This window comes from Phacochoerus africanus, chromosome 7 (assembly GCF_016906955.1).
Source record: "Phacochoerus africanus isolate WHEZ1 chromosome 7, ROS_Pafr_v1, whole genome shotgun sequence".
Lineage (NCBI taxonomy): Eukaryota > Metazoa > Chordata > Mammalia > Artiodactyla > Suidae > Phacochoerus > Phacochoerus africanus.
This window is the reverse complement of record NC_062550.1, coordinates 8,344,936-8,357,236: the sequence shown is the minus strand read 5'-3', so window position 1 is coordinate 8,357,236 and position 12,301 is coordinate 8,344,936. Positions and strand designations below refer to the sequence as shown.

The 12,301-nt window shown below is 49.0% G+C and overlaps 1 protein-coding gene across 2 annotated transcripts in view; it reads left to right on the top strand.

Moving 5' to 3' along the window:
- The window catches only part of GRAP2 (GRB2 related adaptor protein 2), a 69,019-nt gene that overhangs the window by 43,664 nt on the left and 13,054 nt on the right, over positions 1-12,301 (top strand). For both annotated transcript variants that reach the window (XM_047786198.1, XM_047786199.1), the window contains exons 2-3: positions 4,949-5,040; positions 11,813-11,904. In XM_047786198.1, coding sequence (XP_047642154.1) covers positions 4,963-5,040; positions 11,813-11,904 — 170 coding nt within the window. In that variant the 5' untranslated portion in view covers positions 4,949-4,962. The remainder of the gene's footprint in view (positions 1-4,948; positions 5,041-11,812; positions 11,905-12,301) is intronic.

Below are 12,301 nucleotides of genomic sequence, written 5' to 3'. Positions count from 1 at the left end.
TGGTTTTTATTTTTTTGAATGGTTGACAAAGTAATAATAGGGAATTCCCGTTGTGGTTCAGTGGGTTAAGAACCTGACTAGTATCCATGAGGATGCAGGTTCCATCCCCGGCCTCGCTCAGTGGGTTAAGGATCTGGCATTGCCTCGAGCTGCAACATAGGTAGCAGAAGCAGCTGGGATCCCATGTTGCTGTGGCTGTGGCATAGGCCGGCAGTTGCAGCTCTGATTCGACCCCTAGCGTAGAAACTTCCTTATGCCACAGGTATGGCCCTATAAGGAAAGAAAAACATAATAATAATATCCTGTGGCATGTAAACTTTATATGAAATTCAAGCTTCAGTGAGCATAAGTAAAATTGTATTGGAACCCAGCTCCACCTGTTCGTTTGTTTACCCGTCTCTCTTGGGCTGCTTTCTGAAAACAGTGCAGAGGAGTGGTGATGGCAGAGACGGTAGGGCCTGCAGAACCAAAAAATTCTGTTGGAGGACTCCCAGTCTACAATCCAAGGTGGAATGTTATATAGCAATAGAAGAGGTTTTTAGAAAGCGTCAGGGGGTTAAGAAAAGGGGGAAACTAATATTTATTTAACCCACGATGTGAGGTGGTGGAAGGGGTACACAGGTGCGCCCTGTTTTAAGACTCCATGCAACGAAAACCCCAGCCTTTAAAACAGAGAAATTAAAAGGTAGCTATTTGCATAACAAAATTTTCTTTTCATTTTGTAAAGGGATTCACCGTGGGGTTCCTTTGTAGAACGAGCCTCTATAATGCATGTTAATACGATTCCATTTACAAACACACTATTCATAATAACTCTCCAAGAATATATCTATTGTGTACAGTGAGGCTTAGCTATAATCATTTTTTCCTGGCAGTGTAAGGTTTCCCACCTCGGAAAAGTAATGGACCTGACCTTGACGGTTCAAGGAGGAAGCGGCTGCCTTCCCACACTCTCCAAGATGGGCTTTGCCTGATAGAAAGGGGGAGGATTGCAATTATTGGCCTTGTGCTAACTTAGAGAGCTAGGATACTTTTACATTTTTAGCTAAGCTCCTCTTGGTCACTGCAGCCAAAGTCCAAAGTCCTAAAATATAAATTCCTCACTATTCTATCAATCAATAAATGAATCCTAATTAGGTTGCCAATGTCCTGATAAATTGGCTACAAAAACTACTTACAAAGAGCAATGTTTCTCTTTTTTTTCCCCAAGACATTAGCTTAACCTCATGACAACATTAACTGGGGCAAGTCATGTAATATTCAAATGAGGGCTCTCCCCAGCAAACTAGGAAGTGCTGTTGAGACTCAGTTTGGGACCTGGATCCCTCTTTCCCTGGGTCCTGAGCCTGAATTTTGGAACAGTTTTGTGGTGTTACGTAATCGCTCTTTTTAAGAGCCACATAAAATGGAAACCTTGACTATTCATAGCCAAATTAGGAGGAGCTGAAATCATTGGAGAGGTTTCTTGCCTGGTACGTGTTTCTGGACACATCCACTGAAACTGGCTTCCAAGTGGAGGCTGTTTTATTTTGATTGGTTGATTTTTGTTGGTTACACCCACAGCATGCAGAAGTTCCTGGGCGAGGGATCGAACCCGAGCCACAGCAGTAACCAGAGCCACAGCAGTGCTGATGTCAAGTCCTTAAGCTCTAGGCCACCAGGGAACTCCAAGAGACTGTTTTAAAGAGCTGTTTCCTCGCTTTTGTTTTCATCCTCCGTGGTGACATATTTAGAAGCAGATAAGCATTTCTGGTATATAGCCTGAATATCTTTCCAGGCTTGTTTTGGTTTTTTGTTTGTTTGTTTGTTTGTTTTTGTGGTACTGGAAGCTTAGATGGAAATGAAGGGCAGAGAAAGTCATGCTGGGGAGGTCCTGTGTGATGGAGTCCAGAGGTGATCTGTGTCTCGGTATTCTGTGACATTCGTAGATCAGAAGAGAGATGCAGAGTCTCTGGTAAGAAGCAGAACCAGCATTAGGGCAGGAGCCCTGCGTGGTTCAGAGGCAGGCTTCCTGGACAAATGGCATCGTCAACAAGGCTGGAATGAGTGAGGGAGGGGAGGCTGCTGGCAACTTGGATGCTATCACTTCTCATTCACACGCTATGGCAGGTAGCATCGCAGCCGTGTTTAAAGCTGATCGCTGGAAGGGAAAGCACATTTAACCCCTCTGTCGGGCTCTTGGAGAGATGTCTGCCCTCATCTTCCCCTGAGGCCCAAAACACTAACTGCAAGCAGCTCCAGAAGAACCACCACATTCTCCAGTTCTTGAGGCTGCTGTGCTCCCTCTCGCTCTCTCTTCTCTTGGAATTATTGCTACCATATTTTTATCTCCATCATTTATTTCCTTTCTTTTCCAGATGCAGTACGCATTGGTGGTAGGTACAGAAATGATAAAACAAAATGGATTAGTGCTGAATAAACTGTGTTCATTCTGTTTTCTTTTTCCCTGGTGGTAATTTTTTTAACTTTTCACAATTTAAACTGATGGGTATAGAGGAATAGGATATAAATGTCCATGCGTTTTTATGATCAAACAGAAGCCCAGCCCCTGGGGCTGGCACATCTACCATTCTCTTCTCTTAGGGAAGCAGAAAGTGGTAAATTCAAGGGAAGAATTTGCAAAGCCCTGCGATCTGCACGAAAACAGCATCCCCCACTCCACCCTGAACATCTCCCTCCTACCAAACAGCATCTGAACAGATTTCATTTCGCAAATGGAAATGGGACGCAAACAAATTTTTTCAAAGTGATCTCATGAAGAGTGAGCCTGTTTAATTGCGTTTTTTTGAGCCGGGATTAATATTATGAGCCGGGGAGCTCTGTGATGTGCCTTTGCTGTTGGCTTTGTCACACCACCTGCCTCCCGGTGGGGGGAGGCAGAGACAAGTGCCACCATCTAAAAGCTGTTTTACTTCCACCTCAGCCTTCTCACTTACAGCCAGCTTGGATCGAGCACCCAGGCCTGGTCTGAATCACATGTGATGTAGGAGAGATCTTTCCAAACTCAAGGTCATCTCTCGGGCATGCCTTGGATATTTTTTTTCATCTATAATGTATGTGACTTTCTAATATGTTTAGCATTTGCCCTCCTCTTGTCTCCATCCTGCTTATTAAGGTAAATTTGCATAGAAATGGAATCTTGGTTTTCAGGACCATTCACCTGACACTTGATCTCCTGATGTGACCAGTGTCCGCTGTTGATACCATGCGGATGACCCACAAAAGCCCAGCTTCCTGCACACAGGAGGCAAAGCCTTAATTAGAGAAAGCTTTGCATGTTCAAGTAATGGGCGAATCAAATCAGCCCAGGCATTTAGCATTCACTCAGGAGGGCAAAATACTCCTTCCGGTCGAGGGGGTCATCCTAGGTCACAAAATATTGGATTGGCCTTAGGCAGCCAGATCTTGAAGAAAAGTGCACAAAAGTATATAGATTTTCGTTGCTGTTGTTTGGAAAGAAGTCGTGGCTGGTCATAGGACACAGACAGTAAGCGCTGACATTTTACTTTGGCTTCTGAAATATTTTTTGCTTAATATCTATCTTTGGATGGGTAATATTCATCTCTACAAATGGCCTTTGGAATAGCGAGCAAACGTGGAGAATGGGAGGGACCGGGGTCTTGCTATCACCACTGCTGCAGTCGGCCTTAATCCCCTGGTCTCCGCATTCTGCACCCTCCCACCGGCAGCCACCTTCCTTCTTTACCTAAACCTCATGACTTAGGCAGAAACGCCCCGAGAGGACAATCATGGTCCCGGTTTACTGGGCACGAAAAGTCCATTCTGCTTGAGGGTTACTAAGCTTGAGGGTTCAGACTTAGGCAAATTTTGCCAAACATCGATGCCAAACAACAGCTTTTAAGATGGTGTCCTGATAGCAGAGAACGAAAGAGCTTGAAGGTCAGGGAGACTAAGCATCAAATTTCCATGAGAAAAGTTTGTAGGAGGTGGGGAACAAACAGAAGAAAACGTTTGCTGCTTCTGGCCTGGCTGCCTTTTTTGAGGATGAATTCATTCCATAAAATTCGTCTAAAACTACTGGGCTTCACCTTGCACAACAGTTTACATCCATTATTTCATGTAATCTGACAACCTTATTCCTTGAGTAGCATGGTCCCCATTTTACAAATGAGGAAGGTGAGACGCCAAGCGGTTGAGTTACGTGCACAAGATCCCACAGCTACTCCCCAAGAAAACCAGGGCTCTGTGCTTTTTCTATCACAGCCCCGCTGTCGCCTTAAAAATCACAGCTGTATTTCATCTGTAGGCCGACTTATTTATCTGTACCCAGGTCTCATGTATTACTAGGAGGGGCCCATATTTTAACTCCATGCAGAGGTATTAAAATGAAAATTTCCCAAACGTGGTTAGCTTCCATCATCATGATGAAATAAGGAATCTAACGGAGTCTCCCAACTCTGAAATCAGAATGCTTTCGACTCTCGAGCCGTATAAAAGGATGCCAAGTTCCCCCCTGACCAATGCTGTCTAATTCTCTTAAACAATTCAGGTGCAAAAGAGGAAATGGCATCTGTCTAATTAACACTGCCCGATTAAATATAGCTGCCTTGGGACAGTGTTTCCCGAACAATCTTTCCAGTCCCCGGAGCCCCGAGTTAGAGATGAGAGCACATCGTCAGTCCTTATCAACAGGAAACAGAGATGCCCCGGAAATGGTCACAGGCCAGGACAGCAAATGGAGATGAGAGGAGAGGGAAAGGCTGTCACTGGCCTTCGTTTCCTGCGCCTGGCATCAGGGGATTCAGAGAATGACACAGGACAGCAGATCCTAGCGGCTCCTGCAGCTCTTTCCGAAAAACAAAAGCCCTCACTGTGTGTGTGCAGCTCCCTCTCCGGCCTGGAGGCAATTCAAGCTCTCCCCTGACAGCCACTCAGACTGCCCTCCTCCTGGCAGAAAGGCACAATGACCACATTATTTCTCTTCCAGCTTCACGCAACACCATGGAAGCCATCGCCAAGTTTGATTTCATCGCCTCAGGAGAGGATGAACTGAGCTTTCAGGCTGGAGATGTTCTCAAGGTAAGTGAGGTGGGGCCCAGGGGAGCCAGAGAGAGTTTAGTTTAACTCTGGTCCAGTCACTGAGTTCATCTCACAATCCACCCTTTGTCTCTCAAGAAATAGGCAGGGTTTCTTTCAAAAGCTGGAGTCTACCTCAGTCGGAAGGGTTCCTTCTGAGCACCTGTGCCCCAGCTACAGGCCGGGTGGTGGAAATCCGGATGGCTAGGCCACCATCTTTGTTCCTGGTCTGCAGGGGGAAACAAAGCCGTCCAAAGGGCTGTCCTAGGTGTTCTTATCTAAGTGCTCAGGAGCACAGGTGAGGGGACAAGTGATCCCACCTTGTCAGAGGGTGGTCGTAGGACCGTGTGGCAATGTCAGTTGTCAGGGAACCGCAAGGAAGGTGAATGGGGCTTTGGGCTAAAGCTCAGAGGTGAGCAAACCCAGGCAGAATCCGGTCAGCCTCGTGAGGTCCAGCACGGCTGGAACTTACAAGAGGAAGGTGTGGGAAGGGACGCCTGGTAAGGCGGCTGGAGGAGCCGCAGGTCAACAAAGGTCATGCGTAGCCAGCCACTCAGGGGTTTCTTAAAACTTGTCTTCTGCCCGCACTCAAGTTGTAGTGGCCACTTGCTGAGCTGAAGAGGCTTTGGCCTTTCCCTCATCCCGTGCCCCACACTCTGCATCTCAGCCCTCGATTTGTGCCAAGTACCACAAGCCCTTCAAGAGGCCACTGGGGAGTCTGTGGCACCGGTCCCTGCCTGCCTGGCCTCAGAGCCCCTCGTAGGTCCTATTCCCCCATCCTCAGCAGCCCGTAAGGGCCTCTTCAGACTTCCCAGTGGCACTAAAGCCACCACTGTCTCTCCACCAAGATAAGCACTTGCTATAGAAAGAACCCTGTCGTACCCTGACTTGGTCAGGAATTTGATAAACACCCCCAGAGTTTATCCTTCTACCTGCTCTCACCTTGCAAGATCTACTAACGCAGCCACAAAGTGTATGCTTTCAATGTTGGCACTTCTCAAGGTCAAAATATGGCTTAGACTGCTGACCCAGGAAAAGGGGACATTCACATCTTTGGGATTTTACAGAGGACACAGAGGGGTCTGTGGCAAGGTGCACAGTGCCTCCCTTTCTGTGGAGTGTTGTGACCATGTGATCATGGACCCCTCTAGGGTGTTTGTCCCAAAGACACCCCCAGGGTGGGGTGGGGGGGACTCCCATCCTTCATCCCTCATCTTCCATTTCAAACAGAACCCACCATGCTAAGTTTTCCCTGTTTCCCAGAAAAGGAAAATAGAAGCCCAGAAAAGTTTCCTCCCCTGTCCTTCACATCCAGCTCTTCCCAGTTGCTCTCCTTTCCTTCACGGCCAGTCCTGGGACGAACTCTCCTCGCTGGGTGCCTCCGCCTCCTCCCTTCCCCTTCACTCCTCTGAAGTCCTCTGCAGTCGGTCTTTTAGCCCCAACACGCCCTTCAAGCCCACCAGGGATGGCACGTGGACTAGAACACCCTCCTAAACCTAAACCCCTGTCGGGGATTTGACCCTGCTAACTGGCCCTCTCCTGCATCTGAACGGAGCCCTGCCCGACTCCTAAACACTGTCCCTGCTCTGAATATTTCCCTTTCGTCAGCTCTCTCAAGCAATCCCCTTCTTCCCCAGAGAGGAGTCTTGTGCAATAAAAAAAGAGCATGGGCTTCAGAGTCAGATCTGAGTCTGAGTTCCAGCTTACCAGCTGTGTGGCCCTGGGTCAGTCGCTTGCCCCCTCTGAGCTTCAGCGCGTCATCTAGAAGTGGAGGCCATACCTCGTCTGTACGGGTTGGCGGTAAGGTCCCAGCCCAAAGTGGACGCTCAATATGTGATCACCATGCTGTCAGGACTACCCCATTCCTGTAGCCTCTGACTGCTGAAACGATCGCCGCAGCCCCTCAGCTGACCTCAGTACCTCCTATCTCTTCCTCCCTCATGTCACACGCTAGTCCCAGAGGGATCTTTCAAGAAGATAAGTCAGATCATATTACTCCTTATTCAGAAGCATTCAGTGGCTCCCCGTTACTAACCGATTGCAATCTAAGCCATCTAGGCCCCACCCTACCGGCCAGCCTCATCCTGCTCGCGTTCACGAACAGGTACATGCACACACACACACACACACACACAGGCCCCCGCACATGCCCCCACACGCATCTTGGTGTATGGAATGCCCAGGCCACACTGTGGTTCTCAGAATGCCCTTCTCCAGCACATGCCTATTTGACCATTTGCCCACCTCTCCTGAGGAACCCTCACTAATCCTCCCCCCCTCCCTACGGCCCCCACAAATTAATCACCCCCTTTCCAGCTCCTCCGTGGCATTTCACACACACACTCCATCCAAGGCACCTACACTCTCACCTCACAGGGTGGTTATTCAGGAGCAGGCTGAGTGTCCAGCTCTCTGCAGCCCGAGTAGCCACTCTGCACTGCTGTCCTACCACGTGCCCTCCTGATTGTCCACTTACATGGCGGCTACTCTGCCCCCCAAAGCTCTGTGTGGGTGGGGGTCTGCCTTAGCACCTAGACCAGCAGGAAGGTGATGAACATTTGATGCGTAACCGAGTGGGCGACTCCTTCACTGGTCTGAGAGCCCAGCCTTGCCAGGTTCGTCTCGGTATCTTCCCAGCATCTAACACAGGTCACGGGACATGGTACCTCTTTCCTGCTCATTGAGACTATGACCAGAAGGCCAAACACCTCCTTCTCTTAGGACCTGAGGCCAGAGCATAGAGGACAGTGGAGAGGAAGGTCTTATCACGGTGGTTGGTGGGCCTGCGGGTGCTGCGTCTGGCCCTCTCCTCCAGAGATGGGTAACAAGCCCCAGGATCCTGGAAACTGTTTTCCAGGCCAGCTCTTGGTTGCTCCAGCAATTCCCTCCTGGAATGCTCTTTTATGTTTGGCCTTTAGAGCTAGAAAACCAAACAGACGTTTTCATTAGGAAGGTCCCAAAAAAAAAAATGCCTGACTAGCTTACCACCACCTGCCCCCTGCAGACCGTGAGTTCCCCAGGGCGAAGGCCGCAGCTTATTCATCTCTCTCTTCCCAGCACCTAAGTGCAAACAGCAGGTGCTCACTAGGTGCTGATCACAGAATGGCAAACGAGATGGTGGTCAGGCTACTCCTGCCCCAGGACTTGATCCCACTTCTCCTGTGAGCGAAACCTTCCAAAAGTCAGGGATGGGGTGTTTCAGGTTTGTGCACACAGCACCCCCTTACATTTCCCTGGAATTTGCCAGCCTTTATTTTAAAACGACCTAGTCCGTCTCTATCTGCTTCTGTAACGCGTCAAGCACAACCCCGTTTTTCCTCCTAAAACAGTGACCAAAAAGCCCCAAGAGTTAATCCTACGTGATTAACTTCTTCAACACTTCAGACCTCGGCTCTGCCTCTAAGAGCTATAATTTCATCCAATTTTAAAATGCCTCCAACTGTACATTTTGTCCTCTTCCCACGTCTAACTTATTCTCAGGCCATGTAGCCCAGAAAATGATTCCAGTAGGCAACATTAGAAGAAGTAAGTTCCAGCAAAGCTAAGGGTAAAACCTCATGTGCTTAGGCTGAACTGCCCAGGTTTACCTGATGGGGATGCAAGATAGGGGGGGACTGGGGGAGATGGAGAGATGAGAGAAACAGGAAGGAAGCATGGCCCTGGGCCAACAACGGCAGGAGGAAACCACCGCCCCCCAAGACTCTCTGTGCAGAAAATGAGATTTTTTTTTTTTTTTAAACCTTGCCTTCTCTGCACCGTAAAAAGTCTAAATTCACCTCTCTTGGAACACAATCACCGGCAGACCAAGCACTGGGGGGTGGGGGAAATGGCCAGCATCATGGGATAATCTTTCAGCTGCTGGAGGGGGTTAAATGGATGTGAGCCACGATTACTAAAATTACAGCCCGTTTCAGGTCAGAGAACTAAGTGGGAAGTGTAGTTCTTACCGTGATGAGCCCATTTTCCAAATGGCCTCTTTTACTTCATCCCGGCTCCCTTTCAAATTTGACATTTGCCACCCCAGCCAAATGTGCCCTTTCCAACATGGGGAGAAAGAAGCCGAAAAGCCTTCAACTTGAGGGGAGGGGGAGGAGGGGTGGGCGTCGGGGAGTGAAATGCCCCTGCGTTCTTTCTGCGAAGACCAGGCCCTGGTGCCGAGTTTCCTAGTTCTTCTTTTGACCTAGATTTCCTGCCTCCCCCTCTGCCGCCACCACCCCCAGCACACACATACCCACATGTCCTCAGTGATACCAACAGTCACATTTGATGTCAGAAACTCTAAAGTTTTCTTTTCTCAGCAATTCTAGAACTCAAATATGGGACACACTTTTATTTCTTCAGAACAAATGATTACATTCAAAACATACACATCTAACACTTTAAAGGACGTATAAGCCCTGCCATGTCCTTCAGAGCTGGAGTTCTTCCTGCAGAAGAATATCACATTTTTACAGAATTACAGTTTCCAAAACAGCCTGAAGGACTTCCAGGGGCCAGGGCTCATTTGATCCTCGCATCAGTTGGATGAGAGGTCGTCACTGCTGCTTTTTTTTTTTTTTTTTTTTGTGGCAGTGCCCAGGGCATACAATAGTTCCTGGGCCAGGGATAGAACCCATACCAGAGCAGTGACCTGAACCCCAACAGGGACAATACCAGATCCTTAACCCCATGAGCCACCAGGGAACTCCTCTGCTTCTTAATTACTTAGCTTTCTTCCCTTTCCTCTCTGGGAGAGAGAAATGGGGTGGCCTCAACTCCGCCCACTTTCGGATAACTCCCCAACTCCATCCCCCACCCCTCCGCTGAGCCCAGACTCACATCTCCAGTGCTCACTGAGTCTTCCCTTCTCAGAGGGTCCCAGGGGTAACTTTTTTTTTGTCTTTTTTAGGGCTGCTCCTGTGGCATATGGAAGTTCTCAGGCTAGGGGTCTAATCAGAGCTGCAGCCGCCGGCCCACACCACAGCCACAGCAACGCAGGATCTAAGCCACATCTTCAACCTACACCACAGCTCACGGCAATCCCCGATCCTTAACCCACTGAGCAAGGCCAGGGATTAAACCCACGTCCTCATGGATACTTGTCAAGTTCATTACCGCTGAGCCACAATGGGAACTCCACCAGGGGGCCACTTGATTCACCCGTAGGTGATAGGAAGTCCATGAGTTTTCCCTCAGACCTGCTCCTCCTCCAGTGTTGTCTATTTCAGTGAAGACATCACGGCCCCCTCAGTCTCCTGAGCCAGAAATCCTGAGCCACCCCTGAGTCCCTCTTCTCCCTTAGCTCCGCCAACAGTCGCAAAATCCTGCTCATTCGTGCTTCCTGTATCCTCTGAATCTGTCCTCACCTCCCCTTCGTCTCTCGCCTGGAGGCCTCCTCTTCGGCTCTGTCTGCCCTGGCTTTACGCCCCAGGCCATCTTCGTGCTGTTACAGCCTGCCTTTCTTAACTCTGACTCTCACTGTGCTGTTTCCCTCCTGAAAATCCTATAATGGCTCCCCATACATTTCAAGAGAAAAATCCAGACTTTTCAACATGGGCTACGAGGCTCTGCACCCCTAGTTTCCCTCTTTCCACTTCTAGACTCACAATCTAAACTCCGGCCAGATGGAGGCGTTTCGTCCCCAGATTCACTGCCCTTCCTCCCCCCTCCCCCACCCCCCAGTAGTTCCTTTGCAGCCAGACCTCGCCTGGGTAACTGCTTTCCTTGCCTGGGCGACCCAGGTGTCCTCTCCTCAGGGTAATTCCTGATCCACTGTTTGCTTTCCTCTTTGTCATTGCACTTCCATAGGTTAAGAAGTTTTCAGCTGTGAGAAACAGAAACTAAAAATGGCTGAAACAATACCCAAGATTTATAATTTCTCATACAAGGTCCAGAAGAAGCAGGGCTCCTGGGTGGCGAATCTAGCGGCGCCCCGACATCATCAAGGCTCTTCCCAGCTTTGTGTTCTGCCATCTTCATTTTGCATTATCATTTGAGTCTATGCCACATAGTCTAGGAACATTTTTGGTGGGGGGAGGAAGCAGGGCAAATATTTGTCTCTTGACGGTAAAAGATTCTCTGAAATAACCAGAAGCCACACAGAGCCAAGTCTGGAGAGTCATATGAGTAGTCAAGGTAGGTGATACCATTTGGGGTCATGGTCAAAGTGAGACCTTATAATAATGAGAAGGAGCTTCTGATGCTGCCTGTGGTCTGGCTCTAAAAGCAAGTTTAGAAAAGGCACTCCAGATATCTTGAGTTATGTCCAAACTGTTTGTGAAACAAGGAGTGTGAATACCAAGAGTTACGGTTTTCAAGCCTCGCCCCCACTGGGATGTTTAGTTTTATTCTGCATGTTTTAAAAAAAAGTGAGAACCAATTAAAATTGTAAAAAGGTCCTGGTTACCCGCCAGAGAAGGAAAAACCATGGGGTGGCCGCTCTTGCCTTCCCAGCCCCTGCCTAGATCAGGAGTTTACAGTGCTAAGATCTGGGCCACGAATCTCCAAAACAGGAAGAGAAAGGGGTTCAGGGCAGCCCCCGGGTGCTGCGTCTGGGAGGCTACCCCAGGGTAGGTAGGGTGACAAGAGTGGGTGGCCCAAGTGGACAAGAAGAGGTTGGGGTCAGGAGAAGCCAAACCCCAACAATAAAGTTGCTGTTCCCCAACGTGAGCAGCCGTGTGGTTCTTTGGCTTATTTTCCTCTGAATCCCAAAGGGCGTTCTTTGCCCTGTGGCCCCTTCCCCTGCTTCTTGGTGCCCTCCCTGCAGTGTCCCTGTCCTTCCTTCTCTCTCTTGTAGATCTTAAGTAACCAAGAGGAGTGGTTCAAGGCGGAGCTTGGGAGCCAAGAAGGATATGTGCCCAAGAATTTTATAGACATCGAGTTTCCTGAGTAAGTATTTCCAGCCTGAGAGATGGGCCTGCCCACACACATTCCCCTTGCTTTTTTGGTAGCCACTAAAATTATCCATGCACAGCCCAGACGCTGTCAAAAATGGTTGCCTCTGGAGAGGGAACCACACAGCTGAAGGCCAGGAGTGGGAGGGAGATTTGCATTTCACCGCATTCCCTTTTGAATTTTATACCATGTGCAAGTTATCACCTATTTTAAGTTTATAAACCTAAAATCATCCATAATGGTAACCACAGGGTTTCCAAGAATTCCAGTGGGGGGCGCTGTCGGGGCCCTCCTCCCTCATGGCCCGACCTACCCTCCATCCCAACCAGGATAACGAAGCTCTCAGCCTTCCTGAAACCCTGCCTGCACCCACGAGAGAGGTCAGGGAAAT